Source organism: Numenius arquata, chromosome 2 (assembly GCF_964106895.1).
Source record: "Numenius arquata chromosome 2, bNumArq3.hap1.1, whole genome shotgun sequence".
Lineage (NCBI taxonomy): Eukaryota > Metazoa > Chordata > Aves > Charadriiformes > Scolopacidae > Numenius > Numenius arquata.
In genome coordinates this window covers 44,242,280-44,267,977 of record NC_133577.1, presented here as the reverse complement: position 1 = coordinate 44,267,977, position 25,698 = coordinate 44,242,280, and the positions used below count along the sequence as shown (strand labels likewise).

General features: G+C 37.5%; 1 protein-coding gene across 8 annotated transcripts in view; it reads left to right on the top strand.

The window, feature by feature from the left end:
- Nucleotides 1-25,698, top strand: part of ESRRG (estrogen related receptor gamma) — a 385,126-nt gene that overhangs the window by 307,895 nt on the left and 51,533 nt on the right. For 6 of the 8 annotated variants that reach the window (XM_074144572.1, XM_074144573.1, XM_074144569.1 and 3 more), the window contains one exon: nucleotides 24,444-24,554. In XM_074144572.1, coding sequence (XP_074000673.1) covers nucleotides 24,444-24,554 — 111 coding nt within the window. Of the gene's footprint in view, nucleotides 1-24,443; nucleotides 24,555-25,454; nucleotides 25,470-25,698 lie in introns of all 8 variants that reach the window. The other 2 variants (XM_074144575.1, XM_074144571.1) reach the window with 2 other exon arrangements.

Sequence of the window (25,698 nt, the reverse complement as noted above, 5' to 3'; positions counted from 1 at the left end):
TGGCAGCTGCTTGGTCTAAATATTCTTGGGCAAAGCTAACTGGTTTTGAAATACATGAAGGAAGTAGCTCTTCTAGGAGTGGCAAAAGTACTTCTCTTCTAGAAGAAGAGAAGGTCCTGAAGTCCCTCCACATGATTAAGATCAGTCACCTGTCATCAATTAGTCAATTGCAATTAGTTACTACTAATGGTTTTTGTATCCAGCCTGCATTATAGACTCTGCATGCTAATAGGAACAGATTAATGGCTCAACCAGAGTGGCCAGAGGTCCCAGTTCTTAATAATATAATTTAATATAATTAAGAATAGTAGGTTTATGGTAGTATTGTGTAGATGCTATTAGAGTATAAAGGGGACCTGCTAAATCTCAGTAACGTAGTCCTGTGCCTTTGAAGTTGATGGGCTGTTAAAACTGCTCTAAGTAGTAGAAGAAGGATCAGGCTGGTGCTCTGCCATGAACCTTGTTTTCAGATCTACCCTGCATACACCCTTTTGGGTTTAATGGTATTTTTTTCAATATACAGTGTATTTTGCTATTTCTCACAGAATATATTTACAGAACTTAAACTCACTTAAATTTTAAATTAAGTTTTAAATGTTCATGTTGAGAAATCACTTTTAATTTTGCTACTTGATTTGGTTATAACAATGGCTGTTTTTCTCTCAACTCTACGAAACGTTCGTGGAGTCGTGGTCCCTCCTGCAGTCAGAGCCACTTCAGACCCTTGCACTCATAAATGAGCAAGGTTCCTGAAAGCATCTTGAGTGTTTACATAAAGTTGTTTCCTAGCCAGGCTGTTTCCAGGACTTTGCTGCATTTGATACTCATGAATATCAAATAGCTTGTGGGTGGGGGAAGACAGCAGGGAATGTGAAGATGGGATCGGGGCAAAAAGATGGCAAGGATTGCCTAGTTGGGTGTGGAGAGAAGGACCCATTTGTCAAGCTAAGCATGTGTGGCATGGTTACTAAACAGTGCTTTGCTACTTGCTGGAGGCAGTTTCTAACAGCTGGCTTGGCTACTGGCTGTGATTTCAGAAGTTGGTTCTTTTGAACTTAATCAAACCATCTCCCAAACCCCCTTTACTATTTATGGTGTAGGAAGTCTGTCTCTGTCCAGCTTCCTCTTGATGTTTCCTTCAGTGTTCAGTCCTAGCCAGCTTTTTATTTTCTTTGTAGTGTTTTGTAGTATCTTTGGACACAGCCATTTCTAATCCTTTCTTTCTTCAAGTAGTTTCTTAGAGGGAAGGTTGCATTGCATTTCTTATTTAAAAACATATTAACAGAAGTTTGCTGTAATTTTGGGATGGAGAGTCTGCCCTCCAATGGTCATTTGCAGTTTCTGGGTAACCTTCAGTGTTTGTCTTATGACAGTGTTTAAAAAGTGAAGATTCCTTTACATACTTTACATTAAAGTCTTTCCAGTCAGGAAAGGCTGTTTTGTTTCCCTCTGCTATGTTATTTACTCTGTTTTCAAACTGCACTATTAAAACTCTTCAACAATGGGGAATTTGCTACATGGAACAGCCCAAAATGTACAGTGGACAGCAGTATTGGGCATCTGAAGATTATGAATCTAGAAAGAGTAATAGCAGTGGTAATAAGGTAGTAAGAGTAGATTCCTGATGTCTTGAAGAATGACACTGTGTAGAGAGCACTTTGAGAGAAACCTCCATATCAAAAACTCCTCAAGGACTCTTGCAAAATGACTACTCCTTATTCCTGCATCTTTTTCCTTTAAACCCATGCTTCTGGTAAGTTTTAACTGCAGACGTGTATTAGTTGGGCCTTTATCTTGAGCTAAGCAAGGCATGCTACTTCTTTGGTACGTTCCTAATGTGGACAGATTAGTTAATTAGCAAATAATTTATATTTGGGTGGATTTTGAACCAGATATTATACGGTAGGAATACCTGTGCCCTGGGCCACTGCTCACTTGGTTCTCCACCTGGCCAACTACAGCTGATATGGAAGGAAAGTATCTTAAGAAGGGGATAGTCAATTTGCTTTGCTCCTAAGGACACATTTTATATAAGCTTTTAAAAATGGAGCAAATGTTTGTAGCCACTAGATAGTAAGTGTCTATCTAGTGAAACAAATTTCATGTATAAAATCTAACAGCAGGGGAAGTCTTTGTAAAAATTTGGTTTTCTTTCATGTCTCCTTGTTGCACAGCAAACAGTGCTGGGAATTGGACTTTCATACAATACTTAGGATGTCACTGAATGAAACAGGTCAATTCAGGTTTGGCCCAAGTCGTTCTGTCCACAGATGCAAACATATGCCACTGATTGCAAAAAAAATTTTAATTTATTTGCTGTTTGCATAAGGAAGCTGAGGCTGCAGTTCACGTGTTTTTGAACTGAGTGCACTGGGATGGGATAAACCGTCTGTCCTGTAAGGGAGATGCTCAGCTATGTGTGGCTATTGATAGTAACTTGGTTTACTGGCTAGCAATGTTATCTAAGCAGTAGCCAAAGGTTTAAGAGTACACAAATAAAAGATGACTTAAAAATGACCATTTTTAGGGACTTCTGAAGCTTTAAAAGAAAAAGCAGGGTTTGTGAGTGCGATACAAGTTTCTTATTTAAGCTAAGCTTACCAGTTTAATTTTAATCCCTTTCAAACGCCTTGGTCATGCTTTGAAGATAGCAAACCGCCCCCTCAAGCTCTGAAGCTGAGCAGTGGCCCTTTTTGTTTCCACAAGCCGAAAATAAAGTGTTCGTGTGAGCTCATTTACAGAGAGTAGAGTTGGCAGCCTTATCAGGAGAGGAGAAGGGAGCTCTGAAGATGAAAAGCTATCGCTGTGACAGAAGTCTTTATTAGGTTGGGCAGTAATGGAACGTGGTGTACACAGGATAAAGTGACGGCTACCTAGAGCATTTAGGAAAAACCAAAAGAGTAATAATGTTTTATGTTGTTCTTAGGCTCGCTTCTTTGGTGATCCCTGTGGCCCAGGGATGTTTGGGGTGAAAAAGAGGACAATGTAAATAGCATACTGTCTCAGCTTTGCTTGGTGTTTGAGCCTCTGCTGATCACAAAAAAGAGTGAGTCAGAAAAAAGAAAAGATGAGTCATTACGTAGTTTCATAATTACTCAGCATTCCCTGTTGTGCCAGCCCTCTACTACAGAGCCTGCTAGAAGACAGACTTTGACTGAAAATCCTTTTATTCAGTTTCTCAAATATGTCAAATCCCATTTTCAATAAATACTTTTGTTGTTGAAATTTAGGTTTCTCAGGATATTTTTTTAATATAAAAGATGCTAAATGTATAATTACATTAAGATAATACTTTAGTATTTTATATATAACCTATATAAAATATGATTAGCATGAGAGTAAAACATCTGATTTTTTCAACTTGCTCCAGTGAGTTATTTCTTTTTCACTCAAGGTGAGGTTACGCTTTTCTATCAGTTTCTACAAAAAAATGTTGCAAGTTTTGTTTGTAGTGTTTAAAAAGACTTTGTACAACAAATAACTGATCATTCAAGCCCATTGAAGCTAGTGGATTTTTTATCATTCACTTTTCTTTTTGTGGATTGGGACTGTAACATGTGATATGTACTGTATAACCAGCAGATATGCCCTCTGATGCTGCCTTACCTTATAGTGACCAATATTATGAATTTCCCAAAGCCCATCTCAAGTCTTTGCCAAGGATGTATGGAACATCCTGTTTAGTGTAGTGGGCAGTAGTATTGCATGGACCTGTATTCTACAAGTGTTATTTATTGAGCCCACCTTGTGCTCCTGTTTACTAGGATTGAGAGGGGTAAAATGACAGTTAAGACTGATGTCTGTGTGCCTGGGAAACAGCTTGTTACTGGTGTATACATTCATAGCTGTATATACCTGCATCCATGAAGAGAGGAGGAATTCCCTGAAAGCCACTTCACTCAGCAACTGCTGACTGCAGTTTGGAAGTACAGGCTATAACTGGGGCTAGTCTTAGCCTTTTAAGACGTATTCCTGTGACATCAAAATGCTGTGTCAATACTGTTTCAAGGGCTTAAGAAGTTTTAACTTGTCAAGAGGCCTTTGTCTGTTCTTCGTGTATTTATTTTATGTATGTGAACCAACTGATCTGAACGTGGCCATCTGAACTTGGTGGGCTTTTTCAATGCAGAGGCCTCTTTTTCTTCCAGCTGAATGCAGTGGAAAAAATTCTGCTGACTTCTACTGTAGGACTTGAACTTACTGTCATCATATAAAAGATTAGATTTATATTGATAATAAACAGTATAATTGCACTAATCTTCCCCCATCATTGATAACTTGTACGGCTTTTTGTTGTTGCATTTACTTCAGAATTTTATCCTGTTCATCTGTTAGATTTCCATCTTCTTTAAGGATTCTGTCTTCTTGCTAGCCCAGGATTAAAGTCACAGTAGCATTTTGTAGGTAACAATGTCTTCAAAGCTCAAACCCTTTAGAACTAGTGCTACTTTAGCTAAAAGAAAAAATGGATAGCTAATTGTTTTTGTGGTTCTTATAAATTTCACAGCTGCTATGAAATTCAAATAGAGACCTGCATTGCTTTTACAGGCATCTCTGCCCCTCAGTAAAACCAAGAAGGCTTTACTTCAAGTTTGAATTGCGTTCTTTAATGCCTTTAAACAATAGACCCACTTCTTAATTTAATTAAAACAGTAAAAGTTGTGCCTCAACCATACAGATTGACAGAGGACGGTAATTGATTTGGCTCACTTTTTTTTTTAAATCACAATTAACAATAAAATGCAGTGCATTTTGCTGGAGAAGTAACTGAGAAAAACAATGAAAAAGGTAAATTGGAGTAATATTGCTTACATTAATTAGGAGGGTATGTTGAATATTATTCATGATGGAAAAAATCTGCAATTGGGACTTTAGTGGCATGGGAGTTTCATTCGGAGTTTTCTCTAAGGACTGCAGGCATTTGTTTGTCAAGAAAACTGTAAGAAATCACCTGATTTTAATAACAGATCTTTGTGCAGTGGAACATGCCACTCACCTTTAAGTGTGTCCTCAAGTAAACTGCTCCTTAATATAGAATAAAGTGTGATGAAAAACCTTCTCTTGAAAGATAGACTTACCCGTTTTTTCATGGTCTGTGTTAAGATCCATATTTGGGTGGAAAAAGAGCACCAATTTTCATTGATCCTACATCCAAAATAATTTTTCAAAGTTTTGTTAACAGTTGTACGTAAAAACTGAAAGGGGGGGAGAACACGTCCACAAACCAACTGACTTTTTTAAATTAAGTTTTTGCACCGCTACAACACTTGTTCCTTTGCAATGCTTACTTTCTTGCAAAACAGTATTTAGTCCTGTTCCTCACATTAATAATGTAAAATGAAACTAGTACTAAATAATCCACACCAATTTTTTGTGGCATATGTTGATGAATGAGGACATAAAGGAATTCTTTGTCTCTCCCTACCTATTCTTGGTGGAGAAATTACTAGCCTAGCCATTGAACTTTGCCATTGGCAGGATGGACTGTGTCGCAGTTGCATGTAATAAGATACGGTTTCTATTCCAATTTCTAAACTGACTTAGTTTTACACTTCTTAAAATCAAATAATATGCATTAACCAGTTTTGGCATTATACTTCTGAATTGCCATTCATTTTATGATGCATGACATGTGAGAGCCATCTAGAAATCATCTGATTGTAGCCCAGTTCCGTAGCAACAGTCTGAGGTGAACAGGTAAGTGCCTGTTCACTTCATTACGAGTTACATTGATCCATGTAACTGAAGTTGAACCCTTTTCTATCTCTGCCAGCACTAGCAAAATTTCTTTACTGATACTTCAGACCTTATGTACATAGTAGTTAACCTGTTGGTGTGTTTCACTGAATTTCACTGGATTTCACTGAATTTTTTAGAGTTGGAAGGGACCATAAAGATCATCTAGTCCAACTCCCCTGCTGAAGCAGGATTGCCCAGAGCATGTCAGAGCATGTTACTCAGGACTGCATCCAGGCGGGTCTTGAAAATCTCCAGAGACGGGGACTCCACAACTTCCCTGGGCAGCCTGTTCCAGTGCTCTGTCACCCTCACCGTAAAGAAGTTTCTTCTCATATTTGAGTGGAACCTCCTATGTTCCAGCTTGTGCCTGTTGCCCCTCGTCCTCTCACTGGCAACCACTGAAAAGAGTCTGGCTCCCTCCTCCTTCAACCCGCCCTTCAGATACTTATAAGCATTGATAAGGTCTCCCCTCAGCCTTCTCTTCTCCAGGTTAAAGAGTCCCAGCTCTCTCAGCCTTTCTTCATAAGGGAGATGCTCCAATCCTTGAATCATCCTCGTTGCCCTTCGCTGGACTCTTTCCAGTAGTTCCCTATCCCTCTTGAATTGGGGAGCCCAGAACTGGATGCAGTATTCCAGTTGTGGCCTCACCAGTGCAGAGTAGAGGGGGAGAATGACTTCCCTTGACCTACTAGCCACACTCTTCCCTATGCAGCCCAGGATGCCATTGGCCTTCCCGGCCACAAGAGCACACTGCTTGCTCATTGTCATTTTGCTGTCTACCAGGACCCCCAGATCTTTCTCTTCAGAACTTGACTCCAGCAGGTCCACGCCTAACCTGTATTGGTGCCTAACATTCTTCTTCCCCAGGTGCAGGACCCTACACTTTTCCCTGTTGAACCTCATGAGGTTCTTCCTTGCCCAGCTCTCCAGCCTGTCCAGGTCTCACTGGATGGCAGCACGGCCCTCCGGGGTGTCAGCCACCCCTCCCAGTTTGGTATCATCAGCAAACTTGCTGAGGATACACTCGGTCCCCTCGTCCAGGTCGCTGATGAATATGTTGAACAGGACTGGACCAAGTAATGACCCCTGGGGGACACCACTGGTTACAAGCCTCCAGCTTGAACCTGCTCCATTAATCATTACCCTTTGGGTCCTGTCACACAGCCAGTTCTCAATCCACCTCACTGTCCCCTCATCCAGTCCACACTTCCTTAGTTTCCCAATGAGGATGCTATGGGAGACTGCGTCAAAAGCCTTGCTGAAGTCAAGGTAGATGACATCTGCTGCCCTCCCCTCATCCAATCAACCAGTTATAGCATCGTAGAAAGCTATCAGATTGGTCAAACATGATTTACCCTTGGTAAACCCATGTTGCCCACTTCCAATAACCCCCCGCTCTTCAACTTGTTTGGAGATGACATCTAGAATGAGTCTCTCCATTACCTTCCCAGGGATGGAGGTGAGACTAACTGGTCTGTAGTTCCCAGGGTCCTCCTTCTTGCCCTTTTTGAAGACTGGAGTGATGTTGGCCTTCCTCCAGTCTTCAGGCACCTCTTCTGTTCTCCATGACCTTTCAAATATGATAGAGAGTGGCCCAGCGATAACATCTGCCAGCTCTCTCAGCACTCGTGGGTGCATCCCATCAGGGCCCATGGACGTATGAATGTCCAGTTTGGCCAAGTGGTCCTGAACCTGGTCCTCCTCTACTGGAGGAAAAACTTCCTCTCTCCATACCCTCCCCCTTGCCTCCAAGGCCAGAGATTCATGAGGGACAGCCTTAGCAGTGAAGACTGAAGAAAAGAAGGCATTCAGCAACTCTGCTTTCTCCATGTCTTCCACCACTAGGGTGCCCATCTCATTCATCAGTGGGCCCACATTATCCCTAATCTTCCTTTTACTGTTTACATACCGAAAAAACCCCTTTTTGTTATTCTTAACTGTAGTGGCCAAGATGAGCTCGGCTTGAGCCTTGGCCCTTCTAATTTTTCCCCTGCATATCTTCACCGCTTCCTGGTATTTCTCCTTGCCTGCCAGGCCCCTTTTCCAAAGATCATAAACCTTCTTTTTGTTCCTGAGCTCCAGCCAAAGCTCTCTATTTAGCCAGGCTGGTCTTCTTCCCTTCCTGCTTGTTTTTGGGGATTTGGGTATGGCTCTTTCCTGGGCTTTTAAGAGTGCCTCCTTGAAGTACGACCAGCCTTCCTGGGCACCTTTGCCCAGGTTTGTTTTTAAATTTTGTGAAGTAGGTTCCTGATAGATAGAAACTTTTATTTTCAATTTCCCTTTAAAGTTCAGTACATAGATCCTTTCTTTCTCATGCATATGCTGCCAAAGGAGGATTTTCTCTAGATAAATTATGCCCTCTCTTTCTTAAGCAAAATGCAAGAGCTTCTCTGGCTTTTAAGTACAGTATCCAGCACTTGAAACCCCAGTCTGTTTAGTTCACTGTGACAATTCCCAATTGTGTGGATTTTTGACAAGGATTGTATGCCTTAGTGGGTGTATTCCATGGCTTAAGAAATGAAAAATATAGAGTGCATTTCTGTATATTTAGTACAAAGATTAAAGTACATTCCTCAGACTACAAGCAACAGAATAGAATGGGACAAATAAATAACAAGCATATGGAAAGCTTTTTTACTCTATCTTGCATATTATGTAGCTACAAGGAGAATTTCCCCATCTTTTAATCAGATCATTTTAAAAATGAAGAGGTCTGTGTGGAGGATTTTTAACTTTATTTTAATGCTGTTTTGTGGAAATGGCTTTGAATAAAAAAATTGGACCACATCGTTCTGGATGTAGAGGAGGTACAGAACTCTGGCTCTGAATTTATTTGAACTTTAGGAAGTTTTTGATATGCAACTTCATTAGAAGTTTTACTAAAATTCACTCTGAATGTGAAAAGAGCTGCACAAAATAAGATTCTCAATTTAAATTTTGTAGTATGCTCTCATTTTTGCTTTTTGCTCGTAATCTTAATTTAAATGTCCAGATATCACTAAAACTCCGCTGAGTTGATGTGTTTGGGATATCTGGCCAAGCTTCTTGTTGTTCTAATGCTTAACTGAAAGTTAACTTAGTTTCAAGAAATACGTACCATCACTGAGAGAACAGACCCCACACAAAATTGGCACAAAGTAGAGAAGTTTACTATACTTCCACTCTTCATAGATAGTTTGAAAAGAAGAGCACTGAACAGTCTAAAACGAAAGGTACAAGCTGGAGAGAATAATAAAGAGGTATCAATCCACTGTGTCACACCATCTCTGACACAATGGCATGACAAGTGGAAAATAGCTTAACTCTGTAAAATGGGGAAAAGGCAGTAAAAAATGAATTGTGTTACAGTTTCTAAAACCTGCCTCAATTCAAGAAACAAATGCTTCTGCACATTGCCAAGGTATAGGATGTTCACATAAATTTCTCCTGTCAGCAAATGGGAAACACGTAAAACCTTAAGAAACAGTATCAGAAAATATCAGATTCATTAAGACCATTGAGATCACTGATTAAAAAAGGTCCCATATTCAGTTCCAAAGGCCTTCCTCGTAGGATCCACCCTTAGTGTTGTCTGTTTTTATTTTCTCCGATAAATTATATGGTTTACTATTCCTAGAAAACATACTGATGTTTCCTATAACTGATGCACAATTTTGCCAGATATAGGCATACTTATAGGTATGTTCTTCCATGGTCAGTTCCTTTTTTTTCAGCAGGTTAACCAGGTTAAGGCTTAGAGGAAAAATGTTTGAATCAGTTCCCTTTGAAAATACAGGCAAGATCTTATTCCTGTTATGTTATTATAATAATGCAATAAGCAGTGCTCTCTTGTTCCGAACTCTCTGCATATTTTATGTCATTCTTCTGAATATATCAAATCCAGATTAAAATTAGTAGGAAAAAAACTTGAAAATCTAAAAATGGATCCAAATTTGACCTTGGGATCAAAAAACCTTCTGGAACAAAGAAAGTGCATTGCAGAGGAAGGTTCTGATCCAAAGAGAAAGTTGTAAGGTCAAAGAGAGGGAAAAGAGGAAGAGGGAAGAAACAGGCTTCTTTTGCTTAAAGAGCAGTCCTAGGTATAATTTTGGGTCTGATGGGAGCAAGCTGAAGTGCAGGAATGTGCAAAATCTAAACTCTGAAAACTGAACTACACGGAGACTTTATTTGCCAACAACTCTCAAGACATTTACTTCTTTGTGTTCGGTTTCCTGTGCTTGTATGAAAGGATTACCAATGTAAGGATAAAAGAATGAGTAAAGAATTTCAGCTCTTAGCTTTTATTAATCATTAAGCAATACAGTGTAATTTGTTCGAGTTACACTGTCATGTGCAAAGCACACCCAGCCTTTGGTGATCATTCTCTCAAAAGTTCCTTCTGGAGAAAGAAAAGTGTACTCACTGCAGCCCATTATGAATCGTGGCATCTTCTCCTTTAAGCCTGTGTCTGTTTTCCTGATCACAGAGGTGACAGCGATTACTTTTTTTTTATGGGGAACTCATAGGACCCAGGGAACTCTAATTCAAGAACTGTTTGACTGCCCTTTGTATCCAGTTAAGAAGTTAGAGCTTATATATATATGCATCTGTTTTTCTTTGGTGAGATCAAGAACAATGGATTAGTAATAAAAAAAATAAATAAATAGATGTATCTGTCCTTTAGATATAGTTTCTTAATCTGACTTTCAAGAGAACTAAAGAAGCCTTAAAACTAAATGATGAGTATGCTAAGAGCATTTCTGATACTCTTGGCAATAGTGTCAAGTAAATATTTTTCATGTGCTTTATTTCCAGTTTGCATTAATATTTTAAGATATGATTGTCCTTTCTTGACCTAAGAATTTTAGTGTCTTTAATATCATAGCAAATGTATATAAATATTTCAAGTAAAATATTACATGAACTAGCCTGTGTACTTTGACTGTATAGATAGAAAGAGTATGAAAAAAAACCACCAGAAAATGAACTTAACATTGCAAAACAGCGTTAGGAGAAAACTTCTGTTGAGATGATTGCTTCTGAAGGCAAAAGCCCAATATTCTTAATAATTCAAAATTATTAATGTATCAATCAAAAAAAAAAAAAAAAGGGAGGGGGGAAGAACAACTAAAAGAATCCCCTGTTGAAATATGGCAGGAGGGGCATATACTGTAACAGGTGAAAGGCACTACGTGTTTCATGGAAGGGGACATTGGAAAAGATGTTCCATAATATTTCCGAGGCTTTTTCTACTAGAAATTTCTGGTCTCTGATGAAGATGAAATACAATTCAATTATTACTGAATTTTATGATGAACTAGTATGGTAAGTCTTAGATGTTGCACTGGATGTCAAATGTGCAATTTTGGATTGACTTGTATGTACACTTCATGGTTTAGTTGCTCAAAAACTATCCTTGTGATTGATTATAGATTGAGCGAAGATTGATAATACACATTTGTGTGTTTTGTTGGGTGCTAGTTATAAATATCTGGAAATATTTCTCTAGGTTTCTGTTTGTGTGAATTAGGTTATTTTGTACATAACCTGTCATCTTTTTACCCAGTAAATTCTGCTCTTGTTTTAGCCTTAATGTCTTTTAAACTGGATGACATAGTCCACAGGAATGAAATCCAGGTAGAAATGCCTATTTACATGTTTAAAAGGAAAAAGAAAGAAAGAATGAGTCCAATATATGTGTTTTAAAGGTGGGAAGTGAACTTCAGGGGGGAAATAGGAGAGAAAGCAGAAAACTTTGGAAGAAACACAGTATTTGGAAAAAATGCAAACTCCATGAATGTAAATTGTTTGCTCTTCCTGCCCTTGGAAGTAACTGGAGAAAGGTAAAGAATTCAGTAAAGAATTCAGTGCTAGGTTTGCAGTGCATTGTGTGAGAAGACCTTGGTCTCTTGTTTGGTAAATATCCTTTTTTGGCCCCTAGAAAAATAAAATACATGTGTGTTTAGCATTGCACACTGTGAGCATTCCCACTGAGAATGGTAAGCAGGGTAAGCATGTGCCAGTTTACCCTTTGAGAAGGGTAAGCATGTGCCAATTTAAATAGACTGTGCTTGTCAGGAATTATTGACTTAAAACTAATTTTATTTATTTTTTAAAATTCTGCATCTGTTAAAGTTCTATATGAAAATAATTCCTGGAGATGAGGAAATTTTATGCTTTATTTCCTCTTTTAAATAATGTTTATGTAATTATGTCGCCCCATTACTTGTATTAACATACCCTTGTACACTTTGTACAATTTTTCTTCATAGCAGTTGCCATTACAATATAAACAAAACTATACTCCTCAGACAAACGTCTTACATATAAAGGCATTTTTAACAGGGAGGAGTTGTTTCTTGTGGAAAAGAATACTTCTTGTGACAACAATTGTTGACCTTTTTTCTCTTTCTTTTTGTTTTGTTTTGTTCATTTAGTCTGGCTAAAATTGCATACATATTCATGTATTTTAATAAGAACAAAACATGACTCTTGGATATTTTCCATAAATTTGTTCTCTTAAGCAATTTGATAGACATCTACTATAACTGGAATGGGGGAAGTTTGCAGTAAATCAGTCTGCCTGGTTTAGAAAACTAGAATTTATTAACCTATTTCCCAAAGCCCAACATTACTTATGAGATTAGAAGAAAATTGTCACTGTTTTCTGTTTTAGAGCAGGGGCATTTTATAATCAGAGTATATTGTCTAATTGTTTCAAAATTTATTGTGTTTTATTAAAGTGAAATAAATTTACCTCATATTATTAATTGTGCATAACATTATGGACAGTCAAAAAGGCTGGAAAACACCCAGCACATCATAGTTACATTTTTTAACTGGGATTTTCTGCATTAACTCTGACCCACTCCAAGTGCTTACTACAAAAGAATACTCAATATTCAGGCTAAACATTATGCTTTTGTATGGAAAGCTGCTAGCAGAAGTATCAATAAAGTGGTATCACTAATAAACTTTCCATTAATTTCTCAAGTATTACCTCAAGATGAGATGCAAAGTTGCAAACAGGATAACCCGTCACTCCAGCGTGTGAGGCAGTATGTCAGGTTAGGAGGCTAGCAGGATATATGAGCTAATGTATAAATCAGTTGCAATCTGGGCATGAATGAAGTGTTAAATATGTTCAGGAGAATACTTAAAATTCAAAATAAGAGTTGGATTTTTTTCATTTTATGTCCAGAGAACTTTGCCTAGACCCATTAACGTCTTGTGTTACATTTTCTTTTCCATTGCTTTACCGAGTCAGAACACAGAATAGCTACACTTGTTACAGGAATTGTAGAAATTTAATCTGGTGCTCTTTCCAGGTTTTGGCTGGTAGAGCCAGATATTATTTTAGTTTTCTTGTAAATATGTGTATCAGTTTCACTTTCTGATTCTCACGTATGCACAGTTCTTTGGTACTGGTACTCATGGAATAACAGAGGAAAGTTTGTATAAAGACAAAGGAAAAGTGCCTTTTTAGAATATTTGTTTCAATAAGTTACATAAACATACAAATATCTATTTAAAAATGTAAAGGTTTTAATTGACAGCATCCTCTCAACCAGATCTTCCAGCGACATCTGCAGTATTCTCAGGAAAGTGTTGGGGCAAATGTTTGTACACTCTGATACTTTGCATAAAATACAGATACTTATCAGGGTTTTTTTATGTTTTTTTTCTTATTATCAGGGTTTTTTACAGACTATCTTTATACTCATCATTAGATACTCCACTATCCAACTTTTTTTGAGGAAGAGACAAATACTTTCTTCCTGAGTGCTTTTTTCCCAGTGTTCATTAAGCTGCACACATTGAAATTTTTTTACCTTCCACCTCCGGAAACCACAATATATGCAGAGAACATATCTTCCTTTGTTTCCACCTTTCAAAACAATGCTACAAGATAACACTAATTGGAAGCAATTCCACCACGTTGAGATTGTACATTATTTTCTTTATTTTACTATGCTATGTCTTGATTTGATGACCATCTAGCCACTTAATTTTGAAGTTTTAGTTTTGTTGTTAAGCAATCATCACTTTAACCCACTGCAAATAGTGAAACAAAAATATTTAAATTTATTCTTCTACATTAGCTCCAAGATTTGTAGGCAGGAACAATACTGCACAGGAAGACACTGTGGTGTGGTATGTCAGTACCTTCCAGTCTGAACATACTGACCTAGATCACTGGGGGTTTTTTCCTACCTAAGTAGCAGATAAAGATTCCCCTTTCTAAAATAAGCAACTGCTCAGGGAAGTAGGAAAGGGAGTAGAAACCAGGAATTTCAAATTCCTCACAGTCATAAAAGGGGACCGTCTGTACTATGAACTCATATAAGCCACTGTTGAACTTTACTCTTGTAGCAGGTAGATTTTGAAGAAACAGAAAGTTACAGTACATGGACAGGAAGAGTAAAGTACAGAAAAGCCATGTCATTTGACAAATACACCTGGAACTAGTAATATAAGATCTTTTATCTTGAAGTGAGAATTACCTAAAGGGTGGGTTGAAGGACGATGGAGCTGGACTCTTTTCAGTGGTTTCCAGTGAGAGGACGAGGGGCAATGGGCACAAGCTGGAACATAGGAAGTTCCATTTAAATATGAGGAGAAACTTCTTTACGGTGAGGGTGACAGAGCACTGGAACAGGCTGCCCAGGGAGGTCATGGAGTCCCCTACTCTGGAGATTTTCAAGACCTGCCTTGATGCAGTCCTGAGTAATGTGCTCTAGGAAATCCTGCTTCAGCAGGGGAGTTGGACTAGATGATCTCTAGAGGTCCCTTCCAACTCTGACAATTCTGTGATTCCGTGATTATCCTGTAAGTCTACTTCAAGAGTACTCTTGAGACACCAAATGAAACCCAGTTGTGTAACTCCTATCTAATTGTGAGAAGATATTGCAAACAACATAACAGTACGAAATGCTCGTATTTTAGCTGCAAAAGTAAAGCCAAAATGTAACAATGTCTACCAATTTTGCCAAGCTCACATTTTCATATAGAGTTGATGCTTAGGTTTAAAAGTACCCCCTTTTTTTTTTTTTGCATCAGGCTGATGTGCACTCATGAAATTATTTTAGATATTCTCATTTCTAATACAGTCTTCTGTATAGGTAAAATTGATGAAGTATATTTCAACTATAAATCATGATAAAATAGAATGCCCCTAAAATTGTGTTAGCCCCCACCAGAGGCTGAGATAACGGCATAAGCTGCTTGGGCTGTTTTTCTATTGTGATTGTCTAGATTTTGTGGTGCCATAAAATAGCATACTGAAGAAGGAGGAATAAGTTCAGAACTCTGCCATACCTTTTGAGGAAGCTTGAAAGATGAAGTGTGAAATTGACGAGGTACCACAAATCATTATCTTGCTCTTCAGAAGAATAAAAAAAGCAGGGAAGAATTGCATAGTGCTTCACCAATAAAAGTGTAGTTCATAATCACTCAATATTTAAGTATGAGGAAAGATGGCAGAGATAGTATTGTTATGGGTGTGCTAAGAGAAAAGACAATGTCAAAATGGTGTTTCCATGAATAGCCTTGGAGAAGTCCAAAATTCTGTGAGAACACATATTTTTGCACTAAGGCCAATTTAAACTTAACTGGCAATATAAAACCACCTTAACTGAAAAAAAGGAAGTCTCTGTGACTTTCCCAGGTGAGCAGTATTTGGAAACTAGATTTTACTCATCTTACTCTTATGCTGTTCAGCACAGACTGACTACTCAAGATAGAAGAGGAGGATAAAACAGAAAAGAATTAAAAAAAACCCAAATTAGGGAATATGTTAGGGTAAAGAACTTCTAATATTACAATGAATTGTACATCTGTTTTAAAGGTCTAGTATGATGAGAGCAATCCTTTAGTTTTCTCTCATTCTGTTCCAGTAAAATGAAATCACTTCCTCTAGATAGAAATCCTAATTCTAAGCAAGCTGTTTCTTGGTCTCAGTAGAACTGATACGATTTTATATATAAAATCTGTTTAATCTTGTACTATTAAGAACTTTCCCATGACTTCTGGATCTCAGATTAATTCCAGAATCCTACATCATCCAAGTCACTAACTGAAATATTGTGAAACTGCAAACTATTGTGTCTGAATAAAGGGTATTGAGATCTTGATTCATGCTACCGGTACTTCACAGCCGGATTATTATAATGCATTTCATTCCGTTCTTCCCATCTCTCTTGAGAGTCACCAGCAAATGGTCCAGAACTTCAGTTAGACTTCTTTTCTATTAGAGTTGTCACTAGCATAGCTCTTGAATTCTTCATAAGTTTTGATGATGTGATCTAGAATAAAGGCCTGCTTTTGACCTTCAGGCATTGATATGGCCTTGCTCAAACTTACTTTTTGACCTTTCTGTCTCCTGGCGTTCCATACCCTCTCCTTGGATCATCAGCCAAGCTGACGTTCCCAGTCTGCGCTTGTCACCTTAAAGTAATGGTTTCAAGTGTATTGATGCAGTAATGACTTTACAGCCCAGCAAGCTTCACTTCATTAAATTGGTTGTAATTTGAACTCTGAAACAAGATAGCATCTTGTGTAAATATATTTAAATAAATTAAGGTAAGAACCGTGGTATTTAGTTAGTGATAGATTGCCTTTATTTATTGTTATACCTTGTCCGAGGATGTTGTATGCATAATTAAAAAAATAAGGCTTATACTCTTACATAGCATGCTTATGATATATAAGCACATTGACATGAAATTTAATGGTGCAATTAGCAACAGTATTTTCTGTGTTATTCATAAAAGCTTTTGCAGTATTTTACACTACTTCCTAATTATTAGTATATTAGTAGTCTGGATGATGTGAAGTATTATGTGGTGGTAACTTTCATTTCAGAAACATCACGGCTTTATATATTCAGTCTTAGGTCTGCGTCGCTTTTCCTCCACAGTTTACAATACGCGCATTTTGCTGCAACATAAGCTCTTCCTCATTTTGGAGAAGTGAAGGAAAAGAGGTGGGAGTTCTGTAGCCTGTATTTAGTGGTCTAATTTCAGTCTCTTCAAAATCAGCATGAGTCTAGCATAATTCTAATGAAGTTCTGGTAGTATAACACTCAGAAAAGATCAGATTTAGGCACTAGGAACTGAGTACGTAGTGTGTCTCTCTTCCAGAAAAGAAACAGTGTTTTTATAATTCTTATGTGAAGTGTAAAAGGTATCCGTTTGTAATATTTGAGAGCTAATAATGGGTATTGCATGTTTAATGCAACAAAGTAGCTGTCCTGTTTTTTTTTTTTCTGTTTTTTTTTTTCCTTTCTTTCTGCACACTCACCTCTTCTTGAACAGAAATAAAAGGTTCAAGGCTTGTCAGCATCAGTTTATAGATAGCTGTTTAAAAATAATGAGATATTGGGTATTGTAAGGCTCAGGGCTGTCCTGCCAGACTCATTTATTTCCATTCACCTTTTGTCAGAATTGCAGACAGAAGACATTCAATTAAAACTTGTCACCTGTTGCATGTGACCTAATTTGTATTTGTGAGCGTCACAGGTTAGGATACTTAGCTTCATATGGAACCATTAAAAATGTAAAGCAACTGTAGTACTCTTAAACATTTTATGCCACATTTTCTTCATCTTTGCTTATGGACCATTCTTCAACGGAAATCACTTGCGCTAAGAAATAATAGAATTTATTTACACAGTGTCTCATTTGGATGGGAAAACTAAGTGGATTTTATGCATGTTCTTTTATGTTTTAATGCACAAATGACAGTGCACAAAAATGCAGAATGTAGATGATTAGTTAATGCAAAGTTAATGTTCCTTTCAAGAGAGGTTGAGTACTGAGCTGTATAAGTAACACATTTATCAGTTCTTTTGTCAAACTGAAAAAACCCCACCCCTGGGCTTTAACCAAAGAGAATTTTTTTTTCAGTTCCTTTGCCAAAATGCAGTCTTCTCTTCCTCCCCTCCCAGGAAAAAAAAAACGATTTTCCAAAATGTTACTTACATTTTGTTGCCAGAAACATTTTTAATTACTGAGCAGGAGCAAAATCTGGAATGAAACATTGGTTTGAAACGCTTTACAAAAGTAATATTTTTCAATTTTGATTTTTCAACCTGGAAAAGTTCACTGAGTATTTTAATTGGCCCAATACTTTTTTAAATAATAAACTGTTTTTTGCAAATCTTTATCAGAGGAACAGATAAATTAAGCAACTTAGTCATAGAGCAAGTTGGATACTAAAGCAATGAACGCTGTTTTGTCTTTCAGTCCGTTATATGGGCAGGTTCCTGAACTAAATTGTTTTATAGGTACCTCTTGAGGACAGCCACTTTTATCCTATATTAACAAATGCTTTTTGGTACTGACTGAATGTAAAGTAGGAGGATGATTTTTAGATTTCTATGCTACACTAAATAGTGTATTTAATAGTGCAGATGGCTATCAGAAGACAAAACATTAAAGCCTTCCTCTGCTAATTGTTAATTCATCTGTAGATCAGGAAAGATTTAATGTGAGTCATAGCATTTATCTTTTTTGATGACTTAGGACTGTTGTCAAAATATTACCTGTCTAATGGACACGTATTTTACATCCCTAGCTGTATTTTTACCTGCACGTGGTGTTGCCCAAATATTTTGCAAACTGATTCCAGAAGCTCTCTGGAATCCTTACAATTCAGCACATAAAACAAATATGCAGATCCTGAAGAAAAGATAGCTCATATTATCCTTTTTCTTCATGCTGTGTTGCTTCCTGCATATGTCTAATATGTTGAGAGAGGCCTTTTGTGGTTTAAAGTGGAAGTATTTTTTCCACTACCAGTGTTTCAGACTGCAGGATTAATGGACTGGCCTCACACTTCTCTAATCCCAAACTGCAGAGATTACGGAATTGTCTAAATAGTAACTAGATGACCATGCATTCTTATCTCTAAATAAATTCTGTTTGTGTTTAAGGTGCAAAATCAACTGGTTTTCCTGTTCTATGTGAATAAAATCAAAACTCAGAGTTTATAATACTCACCCAAGCTTACACAGCAATTGTACAAATGAGCACAATATGTTCAAGTGGACTGGAACACTCTGTTGAGATGTTGTTCCAAAGGAGAACAACATCAGAACCTACCATTAAAATTCGTTTTGCTTTTTCCAGTTTTGCTGTTAAGCTAGTTTTTTGTTGCCTCTGCTACAGATGTTCCTCTAAAGCTCGGCAAGATGCAGTTCTGTGCATATCCATTCTTATTGGTCTCATTGTAAAATTCAAGGCAATGCCGGGAATCTTACAGACATCTGTAGAAAATGGATTGTTACCCAGTTACATATCTCAAAAAATGAGATAGGAATATATTTAGTATAAATTGAATGTTGCATTAGAGGTGGAGCTTGCCAGAATGGCATCGGTGTACAACTTATCTACTTGCTATAAATCTCTCATGTAAGGGGGACAGAAAGAGAAGAGAATTTGAAATTTCTGTAGGAAGTCAAAATTGCAGGTTTGATTCTGATCTCCAACCCGTTCTTTACTGATGTACTGAAAGGTAGAGAGAGAATTTTGATTATTCAGATATTAGTTCATTTTAAAGTGAATTAGATTTATTTTTCCCAAAATAAAAAGCTCTCCCCAATTATAGGTAGTAAGCAGTTCCATACAGGCAGTCCTGGTGTTGGTAGGTCTTGATTTGAAGGATTGCGCTAATGCCTTGCAAGTTAGCCTGAGGATTTCCTGTGGGTATAGAGCTCCGTGGAAAGGACAAGAGTGTTTGTGGGACAAGTGGATAAAAGAACACTGGAGACTTGTAGCCAAGGTAAGGAGGAGGGGATGGAAAATAAGAAGAGAGGTAGATTATAAAGAAATAAATAGTATACTTTGGGGATGGCTCGGATCTGTATGGAAAATGAGATGACATGGTTAAATAGGATTATGATACTCAGGACTTGAATTGCAAAAAGAATGATATATTGGGTTAAGGGCAATCTTTTTTATTATATAGCACCAGTCATAGTAGGTGTCTGTCCCACATTAGGGCTTCAAGTCAGTGTGAGAAAAGGACTACAGAATAGGAATAATAATTTGCATCTGTTGGTGAGGGAGAAGCAGATGAAGAAATACAGAGAAAACGGAGGGTTCAGATTTGTTTAGATTGTTTGTTTAGATTGAAGTACCTGGTGGGTAGCTCATTTGATACATCAGCTCTAGTCTTCAGTTATTTCTGTGCAAGATCATGTGAACACTTTCACTTTAGAGTACGTGCTTAGTATAATTTTGTTGTGTGTTGGTAAACATTTGGTAGAAATCATGCAAGGGTTGTGTGAGGAACCAGGAGATAAACCTTTTTTGTAGAAGCTTGTATAGTGACTATGAGACCTTTTTTTTTTTTTTCCTTAAGGCCAGCTGGAGAAATTATTTTGTTGTATTATTACGTGCAATTGCTTTCTTTTAAAAAAGTGGTTATTGCATTGATTTACATAGTTTCCATCTTTCTATATATTACAGTTCTAGTCTAATCCTGATCTTCTAAACTTTGTAAATCATGTCAAAATGTGTGACTACCCATCACTCCTGAACAGATGAGTTTATGAGTTGTGCTTGTCCTAAGATGTAAAATGAATGTGTTGCACTTGATTGTTGAAAGTAGCAAGCCTGTTCTTTCTATTTGTACCCTGTGGTCATCCCTATTTTTCTCATTAGGGCTTTTGGTTTTATTTTTTTGTTGAAGAATTTTAAAATGAAACGTTGTTGGGGAATATGGAGAATCAACTTACTTGTCTTCAGCGGAGCTAGCTTTGTTCAGTGTCATTAACGGATGTTTTGACCCTAAACAACTGTAATGATAATATGTACAGTGCAATTCATTCATATATGTGACATGAGTTTGTATAGGTGGAGAGGGTGTCTTCCTTTTCATGTTATGGTTGAGGACTGATAGGGTGTCAACTGAAGTACTGAAGACTCTGGCAGGCCACATGCACAGCAGACCGAAAGCAGAGGTCTGCTTAGCTAACTTCTCCCTGTACACTAGCTAGGTGCCACAGTATCCTCCTTAATAGTCTGAGTACAAGCTAGGTGTTGAATCATAGCAGTTACCTCTGTGATCAAGATGTTAAGCTTCTCCTGCCCCAAATGAAGATCGTTGTGGACAAAATTGGTTTTCTTTCTTTCCTTTGTTTTTTTCTAATGGAGAATGCATCAGCTGTTACTGTTTTGAGAGCAGATAAATAACATCTTTATGTAATGAATTCTCTCATACAAGCTATAGGATTTAGAGGGGAAAATGCATGCTTATACGTAAGAACCTCTGGCTTGCAGTTTGCTACCCACCAAACTTCAGAGTTTTTGTGGAATGTCAGATGGGTATACTTTCTTAAGTGGTGTCCTGCATTGTGGTTACTTCTGTAAAGACTCTTGGGAAGCAAAATACCACTTAGAGTGTGTTATATTATCAGAAAATGATTCTAAAATAGCTACTTTGTAATAGTACTAGGAGCAAGGAAAGCTTAGGAGCAAAAATGGTGGTGAACTGTATCAGTTTTAATGAAAGGGCTATAAACCTCTAATTTATATTGGTATTATTGGTTTTATTTATATACCTATTATTGGTATAATAAATATACCTATTTATTGGTATTATGTTATCAAAAATGTTTTCATATTAGAATTGGAATTAGTTATATTCTAGATATAGCTAATTTTAAAATGTGCAGTACCATTACTCCCCAGTTATTTAGAAGTATAATGTTTTTCTTTTAGAAAAGGTAACAGGTGAGTGCATGGATCTATGTGTAATTTCACTATTGCGACATTTGTCCGTATTTCCTTCCAATGAGTATGGGAATGGCTTGAATGCATATCTTGGCAAATGCAAGGGAGGTAAAAAAATTGTTCATCTTGGTAGATTTATATTATTTTAATTTAAGCTTAAGTTCCATTACTTTTTGATTAAACATAATTCTATCTGATGCTATCCATCTTTTATCTCTATGAAATCTGCTCCCAAGCAGAAAGAAGGATGGCATCTGAATTATGCAGAAATCATTTTCTATCTTATTTTTCCTCAAATGCTGGGCAGTCTTTTTTATAATCCCACTAGTATCACATGTGGCTTGTTCTATTCCTCTGCCTATTTCTGAATATTCAACTGTCAAACCTTGGTCTTTTGATGTTTGTTTTTGTGGCAGTGTATGGTCCTGGATGTCATTTGCTTCAGGTGTAGCTTAAACTCGTGATTCAAGGGTAGAGAACACTGATTTATTATTAACTCTGAAAAGCTTTGAACTATCATTTTTTAAAGTGGTCTTGTGGTTCATGCATTTCTAAGTATAACTTTAAAAACAAATGAAAAATAATGATGCTTTGTTGATTGAATCACCGTGAATTTTATCAAACAGCTTATACCACAAATCAGTCACAAGTTTGGTAGTGATATAGGTAAATACCACAAATAAGGTTTCATTCCTAATTATAGACTGACCTGTTTGGGTATGTGGTTGATTGTTTTTATTATTTATATAACGTGATTCACAAAAATATAATTGGTAGCATACAATGAGAAATGTACTTCTTGAGTTTGAGGGAGTGAAATATGCAGTCTTCTGCAGTAAACCAAATGAACTTTCACTATTAAATAGAGGTGATCATTACCCACTTTGCCGGTGTGCAAAAACTATTAAGCACTGTTGTATACAATTCACTGTGTTATTGGTTGTGTCCCGAAGCCAACTATCTCCTGTGTTACTAACCGTTATAGATACCAACAGTCCATCTGGGTGAATGAGAATGCCACGCACACAAAGCACGGAATTGGATTTGTAAACTGCTTTCTTCCTTGGGTCAGCTAGTGTGTGTTCTGGTTTGTTAGTTTTCATGCCAGCTTAGACAGTGGGAGATAGAACGGGAACAGATTAAAAATAATTAAATATATATATAAAAGACGAAGAAACAAACAAAAAAAAAAACAACAGAAGTTGGCCTTGCATTTCTGGCTAGTTGGCAAATGGCTTTTCTTCACCAAACCCAGTCAATCCTCTTTGGTTTTTGAGGATGAAAGAGGACTGACAGGTGTTTCCTGGTAACTAGACTGTGCTATCAGTGCAGGTTCATGGGCAGCACGTCAACTCTGTGCTGTATTCTTCTGGCTGTGTACACAAACTGTAACTTCTTTGGTGGTGGCTCCTCTGCAGTCCAGAAGCCAGTTCGGGAGGTATTCCCTGTAAGGGAGAGATCGGGGAGATGGGAAGTAGTAGAGTAGGGCACAATAATGGCAATGGAAAAGATAAATAGAGGGAGGAGAGCTAAAATAAACAACAAAAAGTGAGAAAGTGAGCTGCCCTTTATTACATTGCTCGCAGAGATCATTGATAAGTAATTTGTTGTTGCATTCTTTTCTAGTTAAATCCGTGTCACCAGGGTCAAATTTTGCACTTGGTATTACTTGTGCTGTTGCCCTGCATACGTGCCGAGTTCTTCAACTTCATTATGTTACTACTTGGTTCTACTGACATTCGTTGTGGTTATCTGGAAATCTGCCTGGGTGACTCCGAAGGAAATAAAAATACTTCATTGTTTTATTGGACCTACCATCTTTTTTTCCCTGTCCTTTTTTCATTTTGTCTATGAGACAAGCTTGTTTCAGGAAGGTAAACTCCTATATATCCATACAAAACAGGTAGCAGAATGCTTTAGGGAAGCAATGAACAATATGGAGGTAGAACACAAATGTTAATTCGTCATTGATACCATCAAAATGAACAGAATACACACAGAATCACATAAAATTGTAGGGGTTGGAAGGGACTTTTGGAGATCATCTAGTCCAACCCCCTTGCCAAGCAGGTTCACCTAGAGCAGGCTGGACAGGATCGCATCCAGGCCAGTTTTGAATATCCCCAGAGAAGGAGACTCCACAACCTCTCTGGGCAGCCTGTTCCAGCGCTCTGCCACCCTCAAAGTAAAGAAGTTTTTCCTCATGTTCAGATGGAATTTTCTGTGTTCCAGCTTCTGTCCGTTGCCCCTTGTCCTGTCACCAGGCACCACTGAGAAGAGCCTGACACCTCTTGAGCACCTGCCCTTTAGATATTTATAAGCATTGATAAGATCCCCTCTCAGTCTTCTCTTCTCCAGGCTAAACAGACCCAGGTCTCTCAGCCTTTCCTCATAAAGAGAGGTGCTTCGTTCCCTCGATCATCTCTGTACAATTTCTTTCAAATCCATATGAACCATTTCAGGTCTTTAAGCCACATACGTGTTCTTATTTTAGTAAAGACACTTACTTTGTATCCTGTGGCCATGTTAATCCATGTTAATTAAAAGCATTGGTTTTGACTATCTAAACTGTTTACAGTACTCATTGTTTCTGAAGTTCTGATTCTCTGTACTTCTCCAGTCATAATGTTAGCCTTGTATATCCATGGTGTTTATTACAGCTTTGAACTTCTGCTTCTGGCAAAGATGACTTAAGATCAGACTTTCAAACGGAAACTAAACTTGTTAGCTGTTTTTAATGATATGTAAAAATGGAACAAATTGTTTTAAACGAAGAGGAAATTATGTTATATACTTAGTCTCACATGTGTGAAAGTCTGAACAGCTTGCAAATACATGTAGTGTTGCTTTCCCTTGCTTTCTTAAATTAATCTTTTGAAATAATCATGTATTTTAAATAAATATTGGAAGGCAGGAGACTGAAGATTGTTACCTGAAAGGCATCTTCATAATATATTTAATTACATTTGCTTTTTTTCCCCAATGTAGGTGTCCGCCTAGACAGAGTACGTGGGGGTCGCCAGAAGTACAAGCGCAGAATAGATGCAGAAAATAGCCCGTACCTGAACCCTCAGCTAGTTCAGCCAGCAAAAAAGCCATGTGAGTACACCAGATGTACAGAATTTCTCTTTGAATACAAGGTATTGACTCCTAGCCCTGTTTGCTGATCTCCTTCTGACTGGGACAAAGGTTTGGTCAAAAGATACTACCATGAACACGATATCCATTTAGCCGTTAACATACTTTATTTAAAATACGCTTGTCTTTCTCAAGTAGAGTTGAACAAAGAATATATTTACAGGTGGAAGTGTATAAGAGCATGGTTTATGCAATGAAAATTTTACATTTGGAGGTTGTCTTTATTTTCGTTGGTACATAAAATGGTTCATACTGTGATCATTAGTTCATTGAAGCTTCTAGTTTCAGATTTCACAAGAAAGTGATTTTTGTAGTTTTCACTAAGTAAATGAGTTTGACTGCCCAACCTCCCAATGAAAACACATTAAGAGCCTCATTAATTTATACCTATAAATTAATACACTACCTAGCATTAGATTAAAACAGCAATATGCCACACTAATAACAAGCATAGATTGGTAGTTTGGGCTCTACTACCCTCATGGATTTTTTTGCTTTGTTTTGTTATGTGTTAATAATGTCCTTGATTGTATCTCGCCAGGCTGAAATTAAGAGAGAGAGAGAGAGAGATGATCATCTCATTGCTAAAATACAAGTTCCATCCTCTTTGCGATTAACTAAAAATAGTTAGGGGTTTTGCTTTGCAGCTTATATAAACTCAAGCAGTGACTGTACTAATTCCATGAAGTAAATTTAATAGCATTATAGCTGTAGTGCAAGAGGCTGGTGTATTACCTTACAAAGGCATACACGCTGTTGTAAACTCTTCCGAATTCAAATGAGGATACACACGTCTGGTTGCTTCTGCCGAGAAGGTTAATTTGCTCCTAAAATAGAGAAGTAAGCCAGAGAAATAAGGAGGGCAAACTTCTCCTAGTCTTCCGTTTACTTCTGCCCCTGTGCCTCTGACAACACACATACCAGTTTTAGGCTCTTGAAAATACCTGGCCGTATGGAAAATAAAATTTGTTTCCGTTTGTGTTCCCCAGTAGGGGACAGTGCTGTGTACAATACATTTGAGCATATGGGGATCTGGAGAGTAAATAAACCGTCTTTGAACTGTAAGTGAAAGGGCATTTTAGCTGTGTCAAAGAAAAAACAGCCA